We start from the raw sequence: 24,958 nt of genomic DNA, 5'->3' as shown, positions 1-24,958 counted from the left end.
CATATCTATGTGTGTGTATATATATATATGTAACTGAATTGTAACTGTTACTCCTTCCAGGAGGAAAACAGACCCATAATTACAAACTTTAATCTCCCTTTACCACCTAAAAAAAGGGGAGGGCGGGAAGGTTTGGATTTGAACCTAAGTTTGTTTTTTCAGATTTGAATGACATTTTTAAACATATGCAGAAAATTATACTTCATTGTATATTTGTGGTGGGTCCTCTAACCAGCTGGCTTTTCTCCAGAGTCTGAGTGAAGGCAATTCAAGGGTATCTCACAGTTGCCTTAGGTTTTTGTTGAGTATTGGAAAACTGCATTTACAGTAATATTTTCTACCTCCAGGCAGAAATTTTGAATGATCAATTGAAGGATAAGGACTTTTTCACACTTGTGCAAAGATCCTTGAAGTTCTTTGTCATTTTGGACTCTCAGATGCCATTTGAATGTGCTATATGTTACTTACGTGTGCTGTATGTTTTTACAGAACTCCTGATTCCCTGCTTTGCAAAGATAAGCAAGTTTATGTATGACTTTTTTTTACATGTTTACAGGGTTTGGCCTTTACCCAAAGAGAGATTTCTTTTTTAATCTTTTGTTTGAACAGATGTGTAAACAAAAGCATTGCTGCCTCTCAGACTTAACTATTTAAGGTTTAATGAAGAAAAAAAGTGAAAGAGCACTTTTTAAAAAAAAAAAAGTCTTTATGGCAAAGTTAGTGTGATCAGACCAGTGTGAGGGACTTTGGCTACACAGCATGCCCTGTTCTGACGGTGACCATAGACTGCCTTGTGATCTCAGGAACAAGTGAAGCTTCCTGGAAGGGGCAGATCCTCTGGTGATTCTTAGGATCCAGACTCATGCTTCTCACTGGGTCAGAGCCATTGGGACCTTCCATTTCCTTTGAAAATGTCCTCCCTGATTTCCATTTTCTCAGTGACTAATCAAGGCTAAGGACTTCCCTGGTGGCTCAGTGGTAAAGAATCCGCCTGCTAAGCAGGAGATGCAGATTGGATCCCTGGGTTGGGAGATACCCTAGAGAAGGAAATGGCAACCCACTCTAGTATTCTTGCTTGGGGATTCCCATGGACAGAGGAGCTTGGTGGGCTACAGTCCATGGGGTCACAAAAGAGTCAGGCACGACTTAGCAATTAAACAACAACAGCAAAATCAAGGCTAATCATCTGATTATGGAAAAAAAATGGTAAAGGTGGCTGTTAAATATACATTGCTCTTTGCTCTGGTATATGCCCTGTAATATGTTTTCTAAGGTGAGAAAAACCAGCTCAGTAGACAGATCCATTCCAAAATTACTTAATAAAAATTTCACTACCTCCTGATAACCTACCACAGACAGACTACCCATCCTCTCAGGCTGTTTTTCATCGTACATTATCCCCTTCAAAGCTTCCTCTACTTGTGAGGGGTACAAATGAGCAGAATAGGAATCGGCATTATCTGCACCAGCTATGATTGTGTCTCCAGTAATTAGCCTCAAAGAGATTTAGAAAGATGGCACAGATTACAAAAGTTTTTCTCCTGCCAAAATGGAAACTAGAGGCCGTTCCTGGTTGTTTTTGAAGCTCAGTCTCCCGGATTGTAATGTTTCCTGCCCTATTTGTTGCCCACGGGTGGGTGAGTATGGGAAAACTAATCCCTATCAACTTTTCCCTTTTCCTTGCTATTCCTACCTAGATGCCCTCTGTAGTTCTTTAGTAATTTTCCTCCAAAATTATTTTTTACTTCAAAGAAAGAGGGTTTTTTTTTTTCCTTAAACATTCTCTGCACTGAGGCTTTCCTGGTTGGGTCAGTGGTAAAAACCCACCTGCCAGTGCAGGAGACATAGGTATGATCCCTGATCCAAGAAGATCCCACATGCCTCGGAGTAACTAAGCTTGTGCACACCACAACTGCTGAGACTGTGCTCTAGAGCCTAGGATCTGCAACTATTGAGCCCACTTGCTGCAACTACTTAAGCCCACGTGCCTAGAGCCTTTTCTCTGAAACAAGAGAAGCCACCGCAGTGAGAAGGTCTCACATTGCAGCTAGAAAAAAGTTTAAGCAGCAACAAAGACCCAGCACAGACAAAATTAATAGATAAAAATGTTTTTAATTTATTTTTAAAATTTATTTTTTAAATTTCTAAAAAAATATATCTAAAAGACCACATTCTCTGCACTATTCCAGTGAAGTTTTCTATCTGTTGTTGTTATTGTTGTCTAGTCTCCAAGTCGTGTCCAACTCTTTTGCTACCCCCATGGACTGTAGCCTGCCAGGCTCCTCTGTTCACGGGATTTCCCGGGGAAGAATACTGGAGTGGGTTGCCAATTCCTTCTCCAGGGTATCTTCCTGACCCAGAGATCCAACCTGTGTCTCCTGCATTGCAGGCAGATTCTTTACCACTGAGCCACCTGGGAAGCCACCTGGAGGGTTTTCTATTATGTAAAGATAAATTTCTTGTGTAACAGAGTAAATAGAAAAATGCTAATTGTAGTCATATGGTTGTGAGGTAGGGGGAATATTCCCTTTTTTTCCTTTTCTCAGTACACTGGCAACAAAGATTATTTGCAAACTTTTTTATTTTTTATTTCTTCTTACTCTTTCAATTGAAAATCTATGTATACCTTATCTTCTTTTTTCAGTTATGCCTTTCAGAAAATAACTACAGGTTCAATTAAAATAATGCTGTTGGCTTAGGTCTAATGCCTTGTAATACAGACAGTACACTTTGGGATTAAAAGAAAAAAGATACTTACTATCAAAAGTCTTTTGAATGTCTCATACTATTAATCTAAAGATAAGAAACTTTCCTCCTAGAATCAATATAAATCTAAAACTTTACAATAAGAAATAAATAAGTTGTACAGGATTGTATATAGTTGACTAGGTCTAGTGTAAATTCATTTTGGCTACTCTAAAAGAAGAAATGCTTCCCTGTAAAAGTACCCTCTTATTTGTTATAATCATAATGTATACCTTTTACAACTTAAAATTACAGCTTTTATTTTACAGAATGTATACTTTATACATGTTTCAATAGTAATTTTTATGATATATTTTCAAATGTATTTTATAGAGACATTAGAAAAATGAATAATGATTTTATAATTTTATCAAAATTAAGTCAAAGCAGATATTCATGATATATTGTGCAGCATAGCATATTATTGTGTTTTATAATAATTTTAAATGGAGTATAATCTATAAAAAATAATAAATTGCTATGTTTTATACCTAAAACTAATATAATATTGTAAATGAACTATGCTTCCATTTTTTAAAAAGTAGATATTTATGAAGTCTTTCAAGTGAGCCATTTCCACAGTAAACACTTAATTGTGGATAGGTAAGGAGATTATTTTGGCCAAAATATATTAAAATAATTACCACTTGTAGAAATAATATATATATAGTGTTTTTGGTTGAATTAAATAATTTTTATATTCTGAATTTGGTTTTTAATAACAAATATTTCTTTTTCTGACAATAACATTTAAATTTTTTTAATTATATAAATCAGATTAGGATTTAACACAATTAGCCATGGCCCACCTTTTACCTTTTTAGACCTATTTAATTCTCAAGGGAGAGAATTTTTCCTCTACTTTTTCAACTTTCAATTGGCTGCTACACATAGGAAACAGCCAAAGGAGGAAGATATATTACTACTCATAAATTGGAATTATTATTTCAATATTCTCTGATAGATTCAGCTTTCTTAAGTAACCCATGGAGCTTCCCTGGTAGCGTGGCTGGTAAAGAATCTGCCTGCAATGCGAGAGACCTGGGTTCGATCCCTGGTTGGGAAGATCTCCTGGAGGAGGGCATGGCAGCCCACTCCAGTATTCTTGCCTGGAGAATCCCATGGACAGGGGAGCCTGGTAGACTACAGTCCACGGGATTCCCAAGAGTTGGACATGACTAAGTGACTTAGCACAGCACAGCACAAGTAACCCCACATTTCCATTCAGTTAATCTCATCATCAAATGGATTTTTAAACTATTTATTTACATTATTTAGGAATAATTACTATATTCTTTACACTTACTGAGCTTTATTTTTAATAAATATTCCATAATTTAAATTTGATTATTTTCATAAAAGTACCGTATAGAAATACCTAACAATATCCAATAATTCATGAAAATAATCATGAACATAGCAGTTACTGTTATAAATTAAACTCACTGTCAGGCTTTGTAAAATACTTATTAGCAGACATATTTATATTGTACAAATACTGTGCAAAGTTCTTGTCTTCATAATTTCCTCCTTAATATTATAACCATAAATTTTAAGAGAAAGGAAACCTACATCAGTATCATGGAGTGTAGAGATAGTTCCTCAAAGCAAATCTTGGATAATTTTGAAGAAACTTTTTAGGGAAAAGGAACAATTAAAGGTTTTTATGGACACTGGGCTTTCTGCTTTCTTCATGTTAAATGATCTCAAAATTTCCTATCAAATGCAGACACAGAGTTCCAACTGTTAGCCATTCTGTTCTCTGGTGGAAAGAAGAGTGGATTTATTTTGCTTCCCTGAGCTGGCAGTCTTACCCTTTACCATAATGTTAAGAAGCAATAATATTATCTTTTAAATTCCTAATCCAGCTCATTTTACTGAATTTTTCATTTCTTGACCTTTCATTACTGTTGCTGCTTCATACTGTTGCCCCAGTGTCATATGACTTCCCAGCTTTGACATAAGTGGTAGTAAACGAGTTTGCATCTAATTTGACATAATTTGGAATCTTTTCATCTTGGTTGCAGGCCTTGTACTTTGCTTTATAATAAATTATAACTGTCCCTGGAATTGCAACTGCATTATGTCACTATTTTCCTTATATTATCTATTGTAAAAGATACTGTCTTACTACAAAGTAGTGACATCAGCTTTTATAACCAGGGCATCAAAGTGTTTATTAAACAAATTAGTACATGAAATTTTGTTTCACAGCCTTGTTTCAGTAAGTGTTAAACTAAGCTACTAAAATGGAAATCTGAACCTAGATATTTTTTTAAAATAAAAGATGGAATATTGAGCCCATGTGAGAGAAAAATGCTTTTCTCTTTTCATTATTATCTAAAATAATCAGGTTTTAAAGTATAGAATATTTGTCATTAAATTTAAAATTTAAAATTCACATGTCTGATAGCTATGATTGGAAAAGTTGAATTTTCCTGAAGACTATGTAAAACTAATTTAAGAAAAAATATATCTGGGGTTTGAAATATGAGTTTTATAATGCTTCCAGAGTCAGAAAGACCCAGAGTAATCATGTAAATAATTGAAGATTGCCATTGCCTGGCATGGTTTCTCCATGGCTTCAGAAATTGCGGTGTGTGAGGAGGGCATGTTCCTGGTTGGCCCAGTTCCTTCTCTTTTGGCTTACTCTCTTTATCCCCACATAGACATTACCATCCCTCCTTATAATAATGGACAATTATTTCTTGGGAATCATCAAAGATAATGAGCTTTTTTATTAGGAACTTTTAAAATTCATCTTATTTTCTTGTGATGTGAAGTAAATGCATCAAATCTCTTTCAAACATCTTTAGTGATGAACATTTTTCTCTCTTTATTAATAATGTGTTAAGATTTAGGAAATGATGTCTTTGAGGAAAGTACTTTCAGCATTACTGACTGATGCAAAGCCCTGGTTCAAACTGACAACCTGGCATTTTGTGATGTCCATCTGAATCACAGTAGATTTTGAAGAAGTCAGTTTCTTTTCATTAGTTAGGAATGGTTTGCTTTAAAAAAAAAAATACAATTATTTCTCTTGTTCAGTTTATTTCAAGGAAATGAACTTGAATATAAATTAAAGAGATAAACAATTTAATTTTAAAAAGGAAAAAACTAAATGTGGCATCTTAAAAAGGGAGGGGTAACTCAGCATTTTTAAGTCCCTTAAGAGTGCAAGCCTCTTTCTGTACATAAATATTTTGGTTCTCAATTACATTGCATAGTGGCAGGAACATAATAGGTGCTTTGTAAATATATGTGGAATGAAAGCCATTCCCCAGCCACATTCAGTGATATGTACTACTTCAATCCCATTGAACACCTGTAAAAGAAAGAATAATTGTGTTACTGAGAAATACTAATCTGTGTTTTGCCGTATTTGTATGCCTGCACATTTCTTAAATGGTAGTTTAACTGGGTATAGAATTCTAGGTTGATAGGTTTTTTTCCCTCCCTGCATGTTGAAGATAACCTCACTATCTTCTGGTGGCAGTGGTGGTGATAGTAGTAGTGGTAATGAGAAGTCTGCCTTTAGTTTGATTATTATTTCTTTGTGGGATAGCTTATCTTTTTTCTGTTTGTTTATAAGATATTCTCTCTTCTGTGATATAACAAGGTACAGATTTATTTTCATTTTTCACACTAGAGATTCTTCTTCTTTAGTTTGAAGGTTCGTGCTTTCTTCAGTTCTCTGCCATTATATCTTGGGCATTATCTCTTCTATTTTCTCTATTCTGTCCTTCTAATATTTTATAAATTTGGTTTATCTTCTGACAGGTCTTCTGTCTCTTAATTTTTATTTCCTGTTTTTCTTTTTTAATCTCTGCACAGCATTCTGAGTAACTTATTCTACCAGTCTATAAACTATCATTGTAAGGCTATTTAGCCTGCTTCTTAACACATATTTTAAGTTTGTTTTTATATCCTTTTTTCCCAAACCTATATTTCCCTTCTAGAGTTTGTATTTGGTTCTTTCTCAGATCTGGTATTTTATAATACCTACTACTTCCTTTATCTTTCTGGACATGCTAATGATTTAAAGTCTCTTTCACATTGCTTTGTAATCTATAATTCTTCAGATACAGACTCTCACATTTGTTGTATCTGCCCACTTTCATGGCAGTGGATTTTGTATGTTCTTTATAATTTTACCTGAGCTCTTCCCCCTGCCCTCCCCCTTAGAATCACAAGCATTCTATAAACTTAAAAAGTGTTCCTATGTCATGTTTTTGTATTTACCCCTCATTGACATCTATAGTTTTCATTGATTCTAGGCTAGTTTTTTATGTTGGTTTTTAGCTTAGATTTTCCTTACAATGCAAGTGTGTTCCACAAATCGCATGGGCTGGGCATTCTGTGTTTTCACCAGTGCTTCTATCAAGACCGAAAAAGTTGCCTGTTTCTGACCTGTGCCCCAGTTTGGGCTTTCCTAGCTTTAATTTTAAAATTGGACATCCTTTTAATTCCTACTGTGTTTTTGGTTTGTTGATTGTTTAACTCAGAGAGTTAAATCTTTTCCATTTTCCCTCTACATATGGAGTCCTGCATATGTAGGACTTAGGTCCAGAACTTAGGACCCATCCTTGGAGGCTGCTGAGCTTCAGCTCCCACCTGCTGCTGCTGTGTTACTTTAATTTGGGCGTCTAGAGATTTTCCTGTCTTATTTTTGAGCTCAAATATAATTTTATCATTGTTGTCAAATTGCATCCAATATTTCCCAGGTGGCTCAGTGGTAAAGAATCCACCTGCCAATACAGGAGAGGCCAGAGACCCAGGTTCAGTCCCTGGGTCTGGAAGATCCCCTGGAGAAGGGAGTGGCTACCCACTCCAGTATTCTTGCCTGGAGAATTCCACAGACAGAGGTGCCTGGCAGGCTACAGTCCATGGGGTCATGAAAGAGTCCACGACTGAACAACTGAGCATGCACACATTTCTCTTTTTTTGAAATGAGATGGGGACTTTCCACATATTTACCATATCATTTTATCAGGGAAATTGGAATCATACAGTTTAAAATTATTTTTTTCCTGACTCACTATTTTTAACAATTTGTGGTAAGCAAGCAACCCTTAGTCTATAAATTAAATATTATTCTCTTTGTAATTTCAATGCCCTATGGTAAACATCTTAATAGTTACTTCTTACAACTCAGTAGAGATTGAAGTAAGATTTATGAAACTAGTTTATTTCATTATCATATAAAGATTGTTATTTTTAAAAGGTTGACTACAAAAAAGAAAACTACAGGCCAATATCACTGATGAACACAGATGCAAAAATTCTTAACAAAATTCTAGCAAACAGAATCCAACAACATATTAAAAAAATCATACACCATGACCAAGTGGGCTTTATCCCAGGAATGCAAGGATTCTTTAATATCTGCAAATCAATCAATGTAATACACCACATTAACAAATTGAAAGATAAAAACCATATGATTATCTCAATAGATGCAGAGAAAGCCTTTGACAAAATTCAACACTCATTTATGATTAAAACTCGCCAGAAAGCAGGCATAGAAGGAACATACCTCAACATAATAAAAGCTATATATGACAAACCCACAGCAAGCATCACCCTCAATGGTGAAAAATTGAAAGCATTTCCCCTGAAATCAGGAACAAGACAAGGGTGCCCACCCTCACCACTACTATTCAACATAGTGTTGGAAGTTTTGGCCACAGCAATCAGAGCAGAAAAAGAAGTAAAAGGAATCCAGATAGGAAAAGAAGAAGTGAAACTCTCACTGTTTGCAGATGACATGATCCTCTACATAGAAAACCCTAAAGACTCTACCAGAAAATTACTAGAGCTAATCAATGAATATAGTAAAGTTGCAGGATATAAAATTAACACACAGAAATCCCTTGCATTCCTATATACTAACAATGAAAAAACAGAGAAATTAAGGAAACAATACCATTCACCATTGCAACAAAAAGAATAAAATACTTAGGAGTATATCTACCTAAAGAAACAAAAGACCTGTACATAGAAAACTATAAAACACTGATGAAAGAAATCAAAGAGGACACAAACAGATGGAGAAACATACCGTGTTCATGGATTGGAAGAATCAATATTGTCAAAATGGCTATTCTACCCAAAGCAATCTATAGATTCAATGCAATCCCTATCAAGCTACCAACGATATTCTTCACAGAACTAGAACAAATAATTTCACAATTTGTATGGAAATACAAAAAACCTCGAATAGCCAAAGCAATCTTGAGAAAGAAGAATGGAACTGGAGGAATCAACCTGCCTGACTTCAGACTCTACTACAAAGCCGCAGTCATCAAGACAGTATGGTACTGGCACAAAGACAGAAATATAGATCAATGGAACAGAATAGAAAGCCCAGAGATAAATCCACGAACCTATGGACACCTTATCTTTGACAAAGGAGGCAAGGATATACAATGGAAAAAAGACAACCTCTTTAACAAGTCTTGCTGGGAAAACTGGTCAACCACTTGTAAAAGAATGAAACTAGAACACTTTCTAACTCCATACACAAAAATAAACTCAAAATGGATTAAAGATCTAAATGTAAGACCAGAAACTATAAAACTCCTAGAGGAGAACATAGGCAAAACACTCTCCGACATAAATCACAGCAGGATCCTCTATGACCCACCTCCCAGAATATTGGAAATAAAAGCAAAAATAAACAAATGGGACCTAATGAAACTTAAAAGCTTTTGCACTACAAAGGAAACTATAAGTAAGGTGGAAAGACAGCCCTCAGATTGGGAGAAAATAATAGCAAATGAAGAAACAGACAAAGGATTAATCTCAAAAATATACAAGCAACTCCTGAAGCTCAATTCCAGAAAAATAAATGACCCAATCAAAAAATGGGCCAAAGAAATAAACAGACATTTCTCCAAAGAAGACATACAGATGGCTAACAAACACATGAAAAGATGCTCAACATCACTCATTATTAGAGAAATGCAAATCAAAACCACAATGAGGTACCATTACACGCCAGTCAGGATGGTTGCTATCCAAAAGTCTACAAGCAATAAATGCTGGAGAAGGTGTGGAGAAAAGGGAACCCTCTTACACTGTTGGTGGGAATGCAAACTAGTACAACCGCTATGGAAAACAGTGTGGAGATTTCTTAAAAAACTGGAAATAGAACTGCCATATGACCCAGCAGTCCCACTTCTGGGCATACACACTGAGGAAACCAGATCTGAAAGAGACATGTGCACCCCAATGTTCATTGCGGCACTGTTTATAATAGCCAGGACATGGAAGCAACCTAGATGCCCATCAGCAGATGAATGGATAAGGAAGCTGTGGTACATATACACCATGGAATATTACTCAGCCGTTAAAAAGAATTCATTTGAATCAGTCCTAATGAGATGGATGAAGCTGGAGCCCCTTATACAGAGTGAAGTAAGCCAGAAAGATAAAGAACATTACAGCATACTAACACATATTTATGGAATTTAGAAAGATGGTAACGATAACCCTATATGCAAAACAGAAAAAGAGACACAGAAATACAGAACAGACTTTTGAACTCTGTGGGAGAATGTGAGGGTGGGATATTTCAAAAGAACAGCATGTATACTATCTATGGTGAAACAGATCACCAGCCTAGGTGGGATGCATGAGACAAGTGCTCCGGCCTGGTGCACTGGGAAGACCCAGGGGAATCGGGTGGAGAGGGAGGTGGGAGGGGGGATCGGGATGGCGAATACGTGTAAATCTATGGCTGATTCATATCAATGTATGACAAAACCCACTGAAATGTTGTGAAGTAATTAGCCTCCAACTAATTAAAAAAAAAAAAAAGATTAAATAAGTGAAAGTCTGCTTAGTAATATTGAGAAAAATTACTAAATTAAAAAATTTTAAATATCTCATTTTATACCATTATTTACATCACTAATTTGTATCCTTATTTAGGAAAGTAGATGCCAGGATGTGTATCAGTATACCCACAGTCTTGACAATAGAAACATCATATTACCATTACCTTTAGTATATCTTTAAGAAAGATATATCTTTAGCATATATCTTAATGAAAATAGAAGCATCACATTACTGCTAAGTGTAGTATCTTTTTAAAGATCTAATGATCTGGCAATGATGTCACTTGGAGGATATGATATGGTTTGGTGGGTTAGTTGCTGAGTTGTGTCCGACTCTTGCGACCCCATGGGCTGTAGCTTGCCAGGCTCCTCTGTCCATGGGATTCTCCAGGCCATGATACTGGAATGGGTTGCCATTTCCTTCTCCAGGGGATCTTCCTGCCCCAGGAACCAAACCCAGGTCTCCTGCATTGCAGGCAGATTCTTTACTGACTGAGCTACGAGGGAAGCCCATGAATATGATATACAAGATTGTAAAGAATACTGGGGAAAAGTGAGACAGACTCCTTATTTGACTAAAAATGAATATTTTTTTCAGTTTTTGCTCTCATTCCTTGTTTTAGACACATAAGGAAAAAATGAAGGGCGATATATCAACACATACAAAGGAATGCCAACCACCAAGTGAAGGTGGCATTTCATTTCCTCTTTACGTTTCACACCCTGTAAGCCAGAAGAAGAAAAAAGTCTGCCGAACAGACCAGACCACCTTCATAATTGGAGAAACACCGAAGGGGATCCGCAGGTATGTCATCTATGATAACACCTGACTTTGTGAATAGTTCTCAAAAGAAATATAACTACCTAGTTAAATACACAAATTATTTGAATGTTAACTACACTTAGCATCTGAATATTTCAGAAAAATCTGAATTTGTACACTTTGAAAAACAAATCCCCAAATACCCTCGTAATCCAGTGGTTAGAACTCTGCACTTGCACTATGGTGGCCTGGGTTCAATCACTGGTTGGGGAACTAAGATTCCACAAGCTTTGCAGCATGGCCAAAAAAAAAAAATCTGAAATGTTTTAGTGTCTTAAGAAGATGAATCCCTGAATTGGTAAAAGATGAAATAGGCAAATTTTATATAGGTAAATGAAATATTTAAGTGCATTCTGTTCATTTAGTCATTGAATATTTATTGAGCACCTGATATGCACTCAGGCATTGTGCTAAGTGCTGAATGTACAGTGTCAAAAAAGAGATAAAGAGCTTACAGTACAATGAGATGAGGTTTGTCATCACACCATAAAATTTTCAGAAGTACTGAAGCTTATAAATAATTATGAAATAGTGTGTTATAGGAAAGAAATGGACAGCTTCCATTATAGAGAATAGCGGGATCAGGAGGGGCACCGCTTCCTTTCTAGGGGGTAGTCAGGGAAGACTCTCTACCCAAGTGACATGTGAGTTAAGACTTGAAGGATAAACAGGCAAAGAGCAGAGTGAGAACTTTCTGAAGAGGGCGGGGCTTTTGAGAGAAGGCTAGCGTACTTAGCGCATAATAAATCAAGGAGAGAATGGCATGAGATGAAGGGGGAGAGACTTAAATGAGCCTGGAGCATGCAAAGCCTTGTAGACTGTAGAAAAGAATTTGGATTTTGTTCCAACCGCAGTAGAAATTGTTGAAGCATGACATGATTTGATGTATTAATATGTTTCTAAAAGGTTTTTCCAGCTTCTGCCTGGAAGAGGGCAGAGCGGACTAGGGGAAACCATAAGGAACTGGGTGGTGGTGGTTTGCTAGAGTAGAGTAGTTGCCATGGAGACAGAGCCAATTGTATAAATTCAGTTCGGTGTTGAACTGGTTGTTGGGAAAGGGAGAAGACAGGTTTACTCCCAATTTTCTGCCTTAAACAACAGATTGGATTCACTGAATAGAGAAAACTAGGAGAGACAAAAGGTTGGAGTAAAAAAAAAAAATCAGGAGTTCTCTTTCACTCACATTAAATTTGATGATGTGGGGAAATGTCACATAGGCAGTGGATAATGCTACCCTGAGATTTGGGGACTGGAGATCTAAATCTGGAAGTTATCAGCGTAGAGATTAGAAATTGATTATAAATGGTCTTTACAGCCATAGACTGTGTGAGCAGCCTAGGAACAGAACACAGAGGAGAGGAGAAGCCCCAGGACTGAGCCTGGAGGGTGACTATGTCCTCCTGCTGGGTAGGATGCCCCGTGCGAGACCCTGAAGCCAAGAGAAGGGAGAGTTTCAGAAAGGAGGGAACACTGACTTTATTGACTGCTGCTGAGAAGCAGAAGCAGAAGGGGGAAAGCCCCTGGAGCTGAAGGACTCTTTGGTCACCTCCACATGAGCACTCTTAAGTAAGCAGATACCAAGGTGAGGTGGGCAGGCAGTGAAAGGACAAGCCTCTGGGACTGCTCCTTAAATCTGGATGGGGAAACTGGCAGTAGCTCAAGGGCATTGTGGGATCAAGGGTAGTTTGTTTTTAAGTTGAGAAGATAATATTGGGTTGGCCAAAAAGTTCATTCAAATTTTACTGTAAGATTGCCAACCCCCGAAAACCTGCTTTTGTATCAAGGAAAAAGACTAATAGGGGAAAAAGAGATTATCCCAGGGAGGTGACAACAGAAAGAGTGAAGTCCTGAAGGCAGAAGAAGGTGGGATGCAGACCACAGGCGAAAGTCAAGCCTTTGAGAGGTACTGAGAGAAAGGGGCAACCTAAACAGCGTATTAAAAAGCACAGACATTACTTTGCTGACGCAAGTCGGTACAGTCAAAGCTATGGTTTTTCCAGTAGTCATGTATGGATGTGAGGGTTGGACCATAATGAAGGGTGGATGCTGAAGAATTGATGGTTTTGAACTGTCATGTTGGAGAAGACTCTTGAGAGTCCCTTGGACTGCAAGGAGATCCAACCAGTCAATCCTAAAACAAATCAACCCTGAATATTCATTGGAAGGACTGATGCTGAAGCTGAAGCTTCAGTACTTTGGTCACCTGATTCAAAGAGCCAACTCACTGGAAAATAAGACCCTGATGCTGGGAAAGATTGAAGGCAGGAGGAGAAGGGGATGACAGAGGACGAGATGGTTGGATGGCATCACCAACTCAATGGACACAAGTTTGAGCAAGCTCCAGGACATGGTGAAGGACAGGGAAGCCTGCCGTGCTGCAGTCTGTGGGATTGCAAAGAGTCGGATATGACTGAGCTACTGAACAAGAGAAAACCGTAAAGAAAGGCCCAGATACAATGGGTATTTCCTTAATTGAGAAGTAAAGCATCAATATTGAGGGAGAGAGATTTGAGGGGAAAGAAATTATGAAAGAAGTAACTTATAAAGTAGTAAAGCAAGCTTGTGGGGCTAGAATTCCTGAGTGATGTTAAGTCCCTCTTTGAGAGTAATTACAGTAAAACCATCTGTGCAGTTGTACAGACTTCATTCAAGTTTCAATTGCTCAGTGACAGACACAGAATAGGGAAACAGCTGAGTTTTACCAGGAGAAGGGGAGAAAAGAAAGGAAGCTGAAGGATGTTTGCAAAGAAGTGATTATAAAGTTGAACCTAAACTGAACAAAGGGATGTTGATGATAGTGAGAAAGCAGAAGAGTCAGCAAATTGGAGGACTTGATGAGATGAAAGATACAATCTAACATAGTTGTCATGGTGATAATTGAGTAGTTGAACTGGAGCATGATGTGATTGAATTCAGCAATTTGGAAGTTGTGCAGTTAATGGTAATGACCTTAGTGGTATGATCTTGGCGATAGGGACCTGACATGAAATTGAGTCTTTGGAGGTGAGGTAAAGAAACTGGTGGGCCAGAAGTTGGGTGGGACATCCACATGGATACTGATGTTATCAAGAATGATGGCAGAAGATGGGAAAGGAAGCAACATTAATCCAGAATCTTGAGTGTCAGTCTCCAGCAGGGAGCAACTAGGAAGTCACTTAACAAGATGGGGTGGGAGTGAGAATGGTTCAGCTGGATAGCATAAACCTTAAAGAGTGAGAGGAGTTTTTAAGAAAAAATAATCTGGAAACAGCAGTGGGAAGCTGGAACGCTGAGGCTTAAGGATGAGAGGTATAAGAATTTTAACTTGTGAAGCCTGCATAGGAGGAGGCAATATATACTCCTTGGGTAGAAGACACAGGAGAGCTGGTAGATCATAGCCTGGTTCCAGGGGCACCAAGGAATGGTCTGGAAGGATGAGGGACTGGATTAGATCAAGGATGTAGAGGCCAGGAGGAGGATGAGAAGCCAGTGGTCAGGGGACCTGTGGCGGAGAGACTGAGGTAAGCAGGGGAGGAGGCAAGGTCCTGGTGGCTTCTACAGACAGTAGGAAAGTGCTGGTTGCTCTGTGTGTTCCAGATGCTTCCCTCAGGGTTTTGGCAACTCCCAGGCAGCTGGCCTCTTAGCTCCTCAGGTCCTGGTGTGGCAGATTGGATCACACCCCTGAGCTGCCCCCCATTGCCCAGAAAGGTGAACATCCCACACTGCTACAGCATTGCAGCTCCTCACAGACATATTTACAGCAATGATTTGGAGTAAAGTTGGGGCAATTTTGTATGGGCAATTATTTTGCTAGGAGACCAATTATATAGATTTTTACCAATCTTTGAGAAGCAAAAGCGTCTTTTCCCCTTTGGCACTGTATGTAAAAATAAGAGTATTGGGACTGCCCTGGTAGTCTAGTGGTTAAGACACCACACTTGCACTGCAGAGGGCCTGGGTTCAAACCCTGATGGGGGAACTAAGATCCTGTATGCCTCGCACCATGGCCAAAAAATTAAAGAAAGGAAGGAAAAAAGAAAGAATTAACAATGATTATTTTTTTACCTCCTTTTTTTTCCTCTATCTTAGCCTCAGGATAAATGTCTCATGCTAAATAAAAAGGTGAAGGGTGTCTAATATTAGAATGCCAACATCTGAGCTAGGGAACAGTGCCCGAACTGCTGGCACCTCTTTCCTGTTAACCATCCTACTCTACGTGAATCAAGAATTTATACCATGGTGCAGTCCCATGGATCATCTGAATGAAGTTTCAGTCCTACCTTCACTTCAGAAAGTTCAGGCAGAAACAGCATGGTGTTTAGCTGTGTTTCCACCCCTTCTCCTTCAGTTCCTCAAGAACAAGGGAGAGGAATTGAATTTTTCCACAGCTACTCTTCATCTACTTGCTGAAAGACAAAGATACCCAACTTTGATTTCTTCCCCCATCCACACCCCTTTCCCTAAGTGGCTTATGAGTGTCTACAAAATTTTCCTCACAAAGTGGCTAGCTTATATTCCCTGGTTGTACCTTGCAGTCATTAAATATTTAAAGAAAACTCTTTTCAAGACCAAGAATTATGAAAGCAAGTTTAGAAGGTGAAAATAAAATGAATTGTAGTCATAACTCATCCTGTAAAGGGTAATCACATAGCCGGTATCCTGGTATGCCACTCAGACAGGATAAGGTCAGAAGCACCTCTCCTCCCAGAGCTGACAGAAGCACAGGGTCACAGGTGAGGTCAGCACAGCAAAAGGGAAAGTACTTTGGCAACTGCTGATATACCACCAAGTCTCAGATAAATAAAAGACATCAGCCTGTAACTTTGCCAATAACTTAATCTTCACAGCACAAATATTTATTAGAAAGGCCATGAAAATGGATTAAAAATGATTAATAAACAAAACAATGATACGTCATTACTTCCTGTGAAATTAAAACTGGAACCTCTTGAGAACATACTTGATGCTTTACAACAAGGACATTAGCAATACCCAGGACAGAAATTTGGAAACTTGTTTTTGTGTTGTTTTAAATATTCTGTTGGCAATGAGAGTGACTGTTGATCAGGCATAGCTAGTACCTGGATTTGGAGACAAGTAACAGGACCAGTGTGGTGAGGACTAGAGGCCAGGGTGCTCATCTGAAACTACAGAAGAAAGTCCCGAGTATATGGTATGGATTGCCGCTAAAATCAAAGGAAACACAGACGTTATACAACCTGGTCTCAGTGGCAAAAGTAAGAGTGTCTTTAATAAGTAAAGCTCCTGTTTATGTACATTTAAAAAATCACTTCTTTTTTACCCTCAGGATTCTCTGTTGTGTACAGAATGAAATTCAAACTTCTGAAATTAGCATCCAGATCCCTCATGATTTTCATCCTCTTCCTTGGCAGTTCCTCCTGCCCCTCTATCCACCACATCTTCTTGGAACTGGGCCTGTGCATGTTCCCTCTCTCTCCAGGAGGCGTCTTGGCTCATCTTTACCTGACTGGCTTGAGGTGACAGGAGCGAAGCCTTCCCTGCTGTCCACCCCACTGCCAGTCACTGGCTTAGACACCCTTTTGTGGGTGCCAACAGGGCACCATACTTAGCTCCATCATAGGATTTATCCCTCCCTTCTGGTTTGATCTTCATGTATCTGTCTCTGCCAACCAGACTATAAACTCCTTGAAGACAGGGAACTGGGATTTCTTGACTGTTGTATAGTTTCTCTTACAGTGCCTTGCAGATAAGAGAGCTCTATAAATATTTTTTCAGTCAATAAATCAAAGTTTTAAGGAAATATTATATAAAAATAGATGTAAGTCTTCAATTTGGGGACTTGTAATCATTTGCTGCAGCAGCATCTGTAGCTTTTGTTTATAAAAACATTTATGAACAGTGAGCTTTCCTGATTCATGGCCTAAACTCAACATCAGCAAAGGAAAACCTTCTTAGTCTGCCTGGGCTGAATACCACAGGCTGCAGCTTAAAAGACAGAAATATGTTCTCACAGTACTGGAGCCTGGGAAGTCCCAGGATCAGGAAGCCAGGTGATTGGACTCCTGGTAAGAGCTTTCTTCCTGGCTTACAGACGGCCGCCTTCTCACTGTGTTCTCCTGTGGCAGAGAGAGTGCTCACTGGTGACTTTTTTTTCCTAAAATTTCATTTATTTATTAATTTTTGGCTGTACTGAGTCTTTGTTGCTGCGTGCAGGCTTTCTCTAGTTGCGGTGCACAGGCTTCTCACTGCGGGGGCTTCTCTTGTTGCGGCGCACAGGCTCTAGAGCACAACCTCAGTAGTTAGGGCACACAGGGGTAGTTGCTCCACAGCGTGTGGAATCTTCCCAGACCAGGGATTGAACCTGTGACTCCTGCATTGGCAGCAGATTCTTTATCAGTGGACCACCAGAGAAGTCTTCTGGTGACTTTTTATGACCTCTTTTAACCTTAATTACCTCCTAACGGCCCCCGTCTCCAAATATAGTCACATTGGGGTTTAGGGCTTCCACATATGGATTTGGGGATGGGTGGCACGGTTCAGTCTAGAGAACCCTCACCTGGGGAAAGGAGCAGAGTCTAGTGCCCAGGTTCCTAAACAGGCTTTTCACCTCCATCTTAATAGGGTTTCAGAAGGTACAGTTCTTCAGTGGCTTTTATTAATATCTGATGCTAACTCTGAAGCTCATTTCTTCAAAGACCATCTGACATTGGTTTAGTTACCTATACTGAAGGTCAGATCCATCAGATCAAAACTGAGAGAGAATCTAGGCTTATCAGTTTAGAACTTCCCTGTGTGTGTGTGTGTGTGTGTGTGTGTGTGTGTGTGTGTGTGTGTATTAGTCGCTCAGGCGTGTCCAGCTCTCTGTGACCTTGTGGACTGTGGCCCGCCAGGCTTCTCTGTCTATGGGATTCTCCAGGCAAGAATACTGGAGTAGATTGCCATTCCCTTCTCCAGAGGAACTTCCCTACCCAGGGATCGAACCCTGGTCTCCTAGAACTTCCCTTTATGCTCATCAAAAAGGCGTGTGAAATTTCTATATTGTATTTGTTGAAGAAAGAGAATAAAGGACATAGAAGAGAAAAATTCTTAAAAATTATTAATTTAGGGGCATTTTCTCTTTTCTATTTATTGATACCCTCTTTGACAATTTTATTTTATGTATCTTGTGTGCAGTATAGATTTTCAAACACAGATTATATAAATTATAATTCTGCTATAAGTCATAAATTATCTGACTGGAAGAGCAGCATGCTGAGATCATACAATTCCCAGGAAATACCTGATAATAAAAGTCAGAATAACTTAAAAAGTTGGTAATTTCATGAACTAAAATACTTTTTTTCAGTAGTGTAAGGGAAGAGTTCACATTCTCTTAAGTGCAAAATGTATGTTCATTGTGATATATGCTAATGAATACATTTACATAGCTTTGTTGCTGCATAGCATAACACTGATGACAAGTTCTTTAAAAATAAAATATAGTGAAAATAACCATTGGATTTGTTCATTAAATCTTCAGAAAACAATTTGAAGAAATGGCTTCTTATTTTAAGTTGTCTTCTGTAAAGGAGTTTGCTAAACAGGTAACTAATGCCACATCAGAAGAACGACAGAAAATGCTAAGAGACTTTTATACTTCTCAGTATCCAGAGGTAAGAGAATTTTTTGTGGATTCTCCCTCAGAATGCACTAAGTCTGTCTGTGAGAAAGGAGAGAGAGTCGAGAATAAGTCTGAAAAAAGAGAGTCTCTTATGAAAGAACAGCTATCAGATTCTGAAACTGTGTCATTTAAAAATTATACCAAAAAAATATCTCCAATTTTTAGCCCCAACATATGTAAAAAAAAGTCAGTTAAGTTTCAAAATCACAGTTCCTGTAAAGAAAAGGTGCTTTCCAGTGATGCGGAAACTAAGAAATTACCTATAAACTGTACCCAAGAGACTGACAGTGGGGACAGCAGCCAAGCAGCCAAAGACACTGCTACATCCTGTTCCCTGAACAGTAAGTCTGGAGCAGATAAGGTGGAAAAGTTGGAAAATGCCAGGAAAGACCAACAGGATCTCATCAGTTTGAATACTTCAAGAAATGGACCCACCTTCAAAGGGGAAAACAAAACAATAGAAAATCCAGTGTTAGAAAACACTTCTGTGGTAGGCTTACTTGGTGACACCTCTATTCTTGATGACCTCTTTAAAAGTCAGGAGAATAGACCCACACAACTGCCAAAGAAGATTCTTTCTGGGTCCATCGAAAAAGCGAAACAGAAACCAAAAGATTTCTGGGACATCTTGAATGACCAAAATGACGACAGTCTCAGTAAACTCACCGACTTGGCAGTAATAGAGACTCTCTGTGAAAAAGTGCCTTTTGCTGCATCTTCCAAAAGGAAGGAGGATCTCGAAGCTTCTCTTTGGAAATCAAATGAGAAATTTTTGTGGAAAAAATTTAACTCAAGTGATACAGATGAAAGCACAGCTCATACACAAGAGTGATCCATAAACATATAGACGAATTACTACAACCAATGAATTTCTGCCATCAATGTTTACAACTCTGTATTCCACACTAATTATGTTACAAAGTTGTCAATATATATTTTTAATAAACTCTTGCTCTGGATTTTTTTTAAGTCTCAAATGTTACCATGTATTGGTTTTCCTTGATAGCTGATTTGATCTTTAAAAAAAAATATGATAGTATTATAGTATAAACCTCTATTATGAAATGGAAAAGATCCTAGATTTGTGACTAGGAGACCTGGGGCGTCTCTCATTGTATAATTATGTCACCTTAGATAAGTCATTTAGGCTAGTGTGCAGCCATTTCCTCATATGGAAGATGAAGGGCTTGAAATTGATGAACATGAGTATCTTCCAGTTTAAAAACACTTTGTTTCACTCTCCTCGATTCCATTATGTCATAGAATCAAATTATGCTTACCCTGCAAATCAAGTGTACATTAATGAGTTTCTTTCTTACTAGCATTTGGAAGATTATTAACTGTTTTCATTTTCCCTCAGTATCATGTGCTACCATTATGAAATTATTTATACAAAAGTAATAATGAATTCTAAATATATGATGTATATTAAAATAGTAAGCTCATAACTGCTCAAAAGCAAAGAGTTAATGTTGTATAACTTTACTATCAATATATGATGTATGATGCTAAAGTAATATAATTATTAGCCACAGAACACCAATGCCTCAACTTTTTATACAAGTATATAAAACTTTGTATAGTACTTTTGTATTTCTCTTTGGCATGAATAAATAAGTAAACATTTGATTTTATTTAAAACTTTTATATTTTGTTGAATTTAACATGCTTTATAACCAATGAAATGTGCTTGTTGTGTTTCACTTGTTTGGAAACATTCACTCGGCCCCCGTGTGTACTACGCTATGAGCACTAGATGTACGGGTGAGGCGCTGCTACTGATAAAACAAAGGTAACCATGCCTATAACGAGTCATGTTAGTTGGGTTTTTTCCCTTTTTTTTCTGTTTTGCTACTTGCAGCGGAATTGTATCCAGACTTACTAGATGCTGCATTTCACCACCAAGAGCTTGCTGCAAAACGAATGTGCTGTGCAGTCTGTGGTAGACTTAATATATAAATGTTGTTAGACTGTTGTGGGATCAGCTCTACCAGGACCTCAGAAAGAAAGTAGCTACCTCTTCAACTCAGCTTACATATCAGACAGTAGAGTCCAGTCATTTTAATAAAAGTATATTTTTTGTAAAATCAGGTACTTTTTAATTTTCTTACATAGACTTGACCTTAGAAACATAAGATGATGTTCATACAAATATTAGCTCTGTACTCTTCAAATATAGTGAAATGCTATTAAAAGAGATTTTTATCAATGATGATCAAAATGGGAGTAAAAATACAGACCTGGAGTTAAGAAATTAGTTTCCAACAGTTGTCAGTGAAATGTTTTGTCATAATTATCATGTAGGAACGGTATGCCAAGCAGAGTATGAGGTTCAGTGTGGAAAGGAGCCAGTCAGAACATTCCAGAAGGGTAACTGTAAAGGTTGAATCTCCTTGCCATGGAGCAGTGAGAACATTTGGTTCAGCCATTGATGAATATGGGGACAGACACTGTAAGGACAGTCCTTCCTTCCTACTCCACTGGTGGTGTGCTACCACGTTCTGCCAACTAAGTAGGTGACCACAGGCAAATGCCACAGCTTCTTTCAGCCTCAGTTTCCTCTTTAAATTGGAGATGGAGTGAATCAGTGGTGGGTCAAGCATTTTTTTAAGTAGTTGAAGTCCACTTTAAGTGGAGGCTCAATTATAACAATTAAAATGGAGGTCCAGGGCCCCGACCCCGCCCGCTGTGCGCGCGCCGGCCGGGCAGCATGGCGGCGGCGGCGGGCGCCCCAAAAAAAAATTAAAAAAAAAAAATAAATGGAGGTCCATTGATTCAAGGAGCACTACTGTGGCTCCGTGGAGTATTAGTTTGAAAAGGAATAAGATCATTGCTAAAAAACCTTCCAACTTCAAGTTTCCATGATTCTATTTGCCACAATCTGTATTTTTTTACTTCCCTTCAAAGCAATGCCAGTTTCTGGCTGCTAGCACTCAACACACAGTTGTCATTATTGGAAACTGACGCAAGATACTGTGAAATCTTTGCACTTGAATTCCTCAGAGTTCCCTTCAAGCCCTGAAACCACTTAGTTGGGTAAATTAACATCATCTACAAGCAGTGCAGTTTCCCCTATGTGTTCAAGGTGACAGAACCTTAGTTTGCAGAGATGAGTTGGTGATAAACTTTTCATCAATCCATAGAATATGAGAAAGCCAAGGGCAGTATATAGTTGTTTTAAAGTTGATTATGCAGTTTTAAGATTCTGAAGTTATTCTTCCTTTATGATACAAAATAATCTTACAAAATGATATAGTTTTTCACCTATTTCATCATCTTTACTTGATGTAAAAGTTGCTAACCATATGTCAGTTCCCAAAAGTTTTGACATTTACTGATCTTCAAAATCTCAAAGAATGGATTCAGTGCCTCCCTCGAAGGTCGTTTTTCACATGTGAGGCAACTGAGCTCCACAGTCACTGTGTCGTAAATCCAGTTAACAGTGGATTAGGGATCTACCGAAGATGTCAGTGAACCTGAGATACTATAAGATGCATCCACCATCAAAGAACCCAGAGTGCAAAGCACTTTTTAGGCTCCTCACTTTAATTCTCATTTAATCATCATTGATGTGATCTTTCCCAGTTCTATCCCTACCTTCTTTTGCAAAACATGCTTTACCCAAAACTTTCTGGAAGGCCTTAAAGGAAAGGCTCGTAAGCTCAGGAACCGGTCTTAGCCCTGGGGACACTGCATTTGCCCTGGGTGACAGCCCCATACACTGCCCTTGCCCCAGCCCTCTCCCAGTGCTGGCTCCACATGGTGTTTGTGGCAGGTAAAAAGGACACTGCACTTTTTCTCTGTTTAAGATCAACCATAGGATCTTGCCTTACAGGATCTTGCAGAGTGTTAAGTATGAAAGAAGTGTTTACTCTCTGCCCCTAGAGGGAAGGACTCAGACTGACCCTCCCTTTGGAAATCCAGAAGTCTGAGGCTGTGTGGTTCCCAGCTCTCAAGTGGCAAGTCAGAACCACCTGCAGAAGCTTTTCCACACGCAAGAGCCCAGGTCCCTTCCTAGAAGATTCTAGGCAGCCATTTTGAAAGTTTCACAGTAATTCTGATACGTTAATGTTTCATCTGAGACTTTGTCGCTAGACAGGACTCAACCTCTCTAGTAAGCCCCCAACCCACATGAAACCAGTGGACATAAAACTGAGCTCAAGCTGAAGCCATTTTATTTTTTTAGGCCCCAAAGTGATTGTTATGTTCCCATAAAAATATTCACACACACAACTGTTTCTCTGATGAAACTTTATCAAAAGTATTTCTTTTTGTGTAGGTTAACAACTTTTGTCAGAATATTTATCCCCTGAGTTTCCAGATTTAAGACCAGTCTTAATTATATGAGCATGGTGACCTCATGTCACTGACATAGATAATGCCCAAGGGACATTCTTGGTTTTGTACTGTTTTCTCTCATAGTTAAAAAAATCAAAAATGCCTGTCTCTATAGATGTCTTTGGCCTGCCTCCTCTCATTGAAAGAAATAACTGAAACTCAATTTACATTGTTTATATTAAATATATAAATAGCAAGGGGGAAAGAAAGGGTGCATCTTGGAATATCCTATACATCTCTAAGGAAACTCCAGTGAGCCCTCTTGTCAAATACGAATTTTTGTCCCCCCCTATATCTTTTAACATCTATTTCTTTAATATCTTTAAACATCTATTTCTGCTTTATTGACTATGCCAAAGCCTTTGACTGTGTGGATCAGAATAAACTGTGGAAAATCCTGAAAGAGATGGGAATACCAGACCACCTGACCTGCCTCTTGAGAAATCTGTATGCAGGTCAGGAAGCAACAGTTAGAACTGCACATGGAACAACAGACTGGTTCCAAATAGGAAAAGGAGTACATCAAGGCTATATATTGTCACCTTGCTTATTTAACTTATATGCAGAGTACATCATGAGAAACACTGGGCTGGATGAAGCACAAGCTAGAATCAAGATTGCCTGGGAGAAATATCAATAACCTCAGATATGCAGATGATACCACCCTTATGGCAGAAAGTGAAGAAGAACTAAAGAGCCTCTTGATGAAAGTGAAAGAGGAGAGCGAAAAAGTTGGCTTAAAGCTCAACACTCAGGAAACTAAGATCATGGCATCCGGTCCCATCACTTCATGGCAAATAGGTGGGGAAACAGTGGCTGACTTTATTTTTTTGGGCTCCAAAATCACTGCAGATGGTGACTGCAGCCATGAAATTAAAAGACGCTTACTCCTGGAGAAAGAAATGGCAACCCACTCCAGTACTCTTGCCTGGAAAATCCCATGGACAGAGGAGCCTGGTAGGCTATAGTCCATGGGGTTGCAAAGAGCCAGACACGACTGAGCAACTTGACTTTACTCCTTGGAAGGAAAGTTATGACCAACCTGGACAGCATATTAAAAAGCAGAGACATTACTTTGTCAGCAAAGGTCCGTCTAGTCATGGTTATGGTTTTTCCAGTAGTCCTGTATGGATGTGAGAGTTGGACTATAAAGAAAGCTGAGTGCCAAATATTTGATGCTTTTGAACTGTGGTGTTGGAGAAGACTCTTGAGACTGCAAGGAGATCCAACCAGTCCATCCCAAAGGAGATCAGTCCTGAGTGTTCATTGGAAGGACTGATGTTGAAGCTGAAACTCCAGTACTTAGGCCACCTCATGCGAAGAGCTGGCTCATTTGAAAAGACCCTGATGTTGGGAAAGACTGAAGGCAGGAGGAGAAGGGGATGACAGAGGATAAGATGGTTAGATGGCATCACCGACTCAATGGACATGAGTTTGGGTAAACTCCAGGAGTTGGTGATGGACAGGGAGGCCTGGTGTGCTGCAGTTCATGGGGTCACAAAGAGTCAGACATGACTGAGCAACTGAACTGAACTGAACTGGTATCTTTCAAACTTTGGATTTTTCTTTAGTTTTTGTAAAGTGAGACAT

At 38.6% G+C, this 24,958-nt stretch overlaps 1 protein-coding gene across 2 annotated transcripts in view; it reads left to right on the top strand.

The window, feature by feature from the left end:
- The window catches only part of ERCC6L2 (ERCC excision repair 6 like 2), a 163,857-nt gene extending 143,182 nt beyond the window's left edge, over positions 1–20,675 (top strand). For both annotated transcript variants that reach the window (XM_061163672.1, XM_061163673.1), the window contains exons 18-19: positions 11,210–11,391; positions 18,890–20,675. In XM_061163672.1, coding sequence (XP_061019655.1) covers positions 11,210–11,391; positions 18,890–19,862 — 1,155 coding nt within the window. In that variant the 3' untranslated portion in view covers positions 19,863–20,675. The remainder of the gene's footprint in view (positions 1–11,209; positions 11,392–18,889) is intronic.
- Positions 20,676–24,958: the final 4,283 nt, after the last annotated feature.

This window comes from Dama dama, chromosome 16, assembly GCF_033118175.1.
Source record: "Dama dama isolate Ldn47 chromosome 16, ASM3311817v1, whole genome shotgun sequence".
Classification (NCBI taxonomy): domain Eukaryota; kingdom Metazoa; phylum Chordata; class Mammalia; order Artiodactyla; family Cervidae; genus Dama; species Dama dama.
The sequence above is the reverse complement of the archived record's forward strand: the minus strand, read 5'-3'. Positions and strand labels throughout refer to the sequence as shown.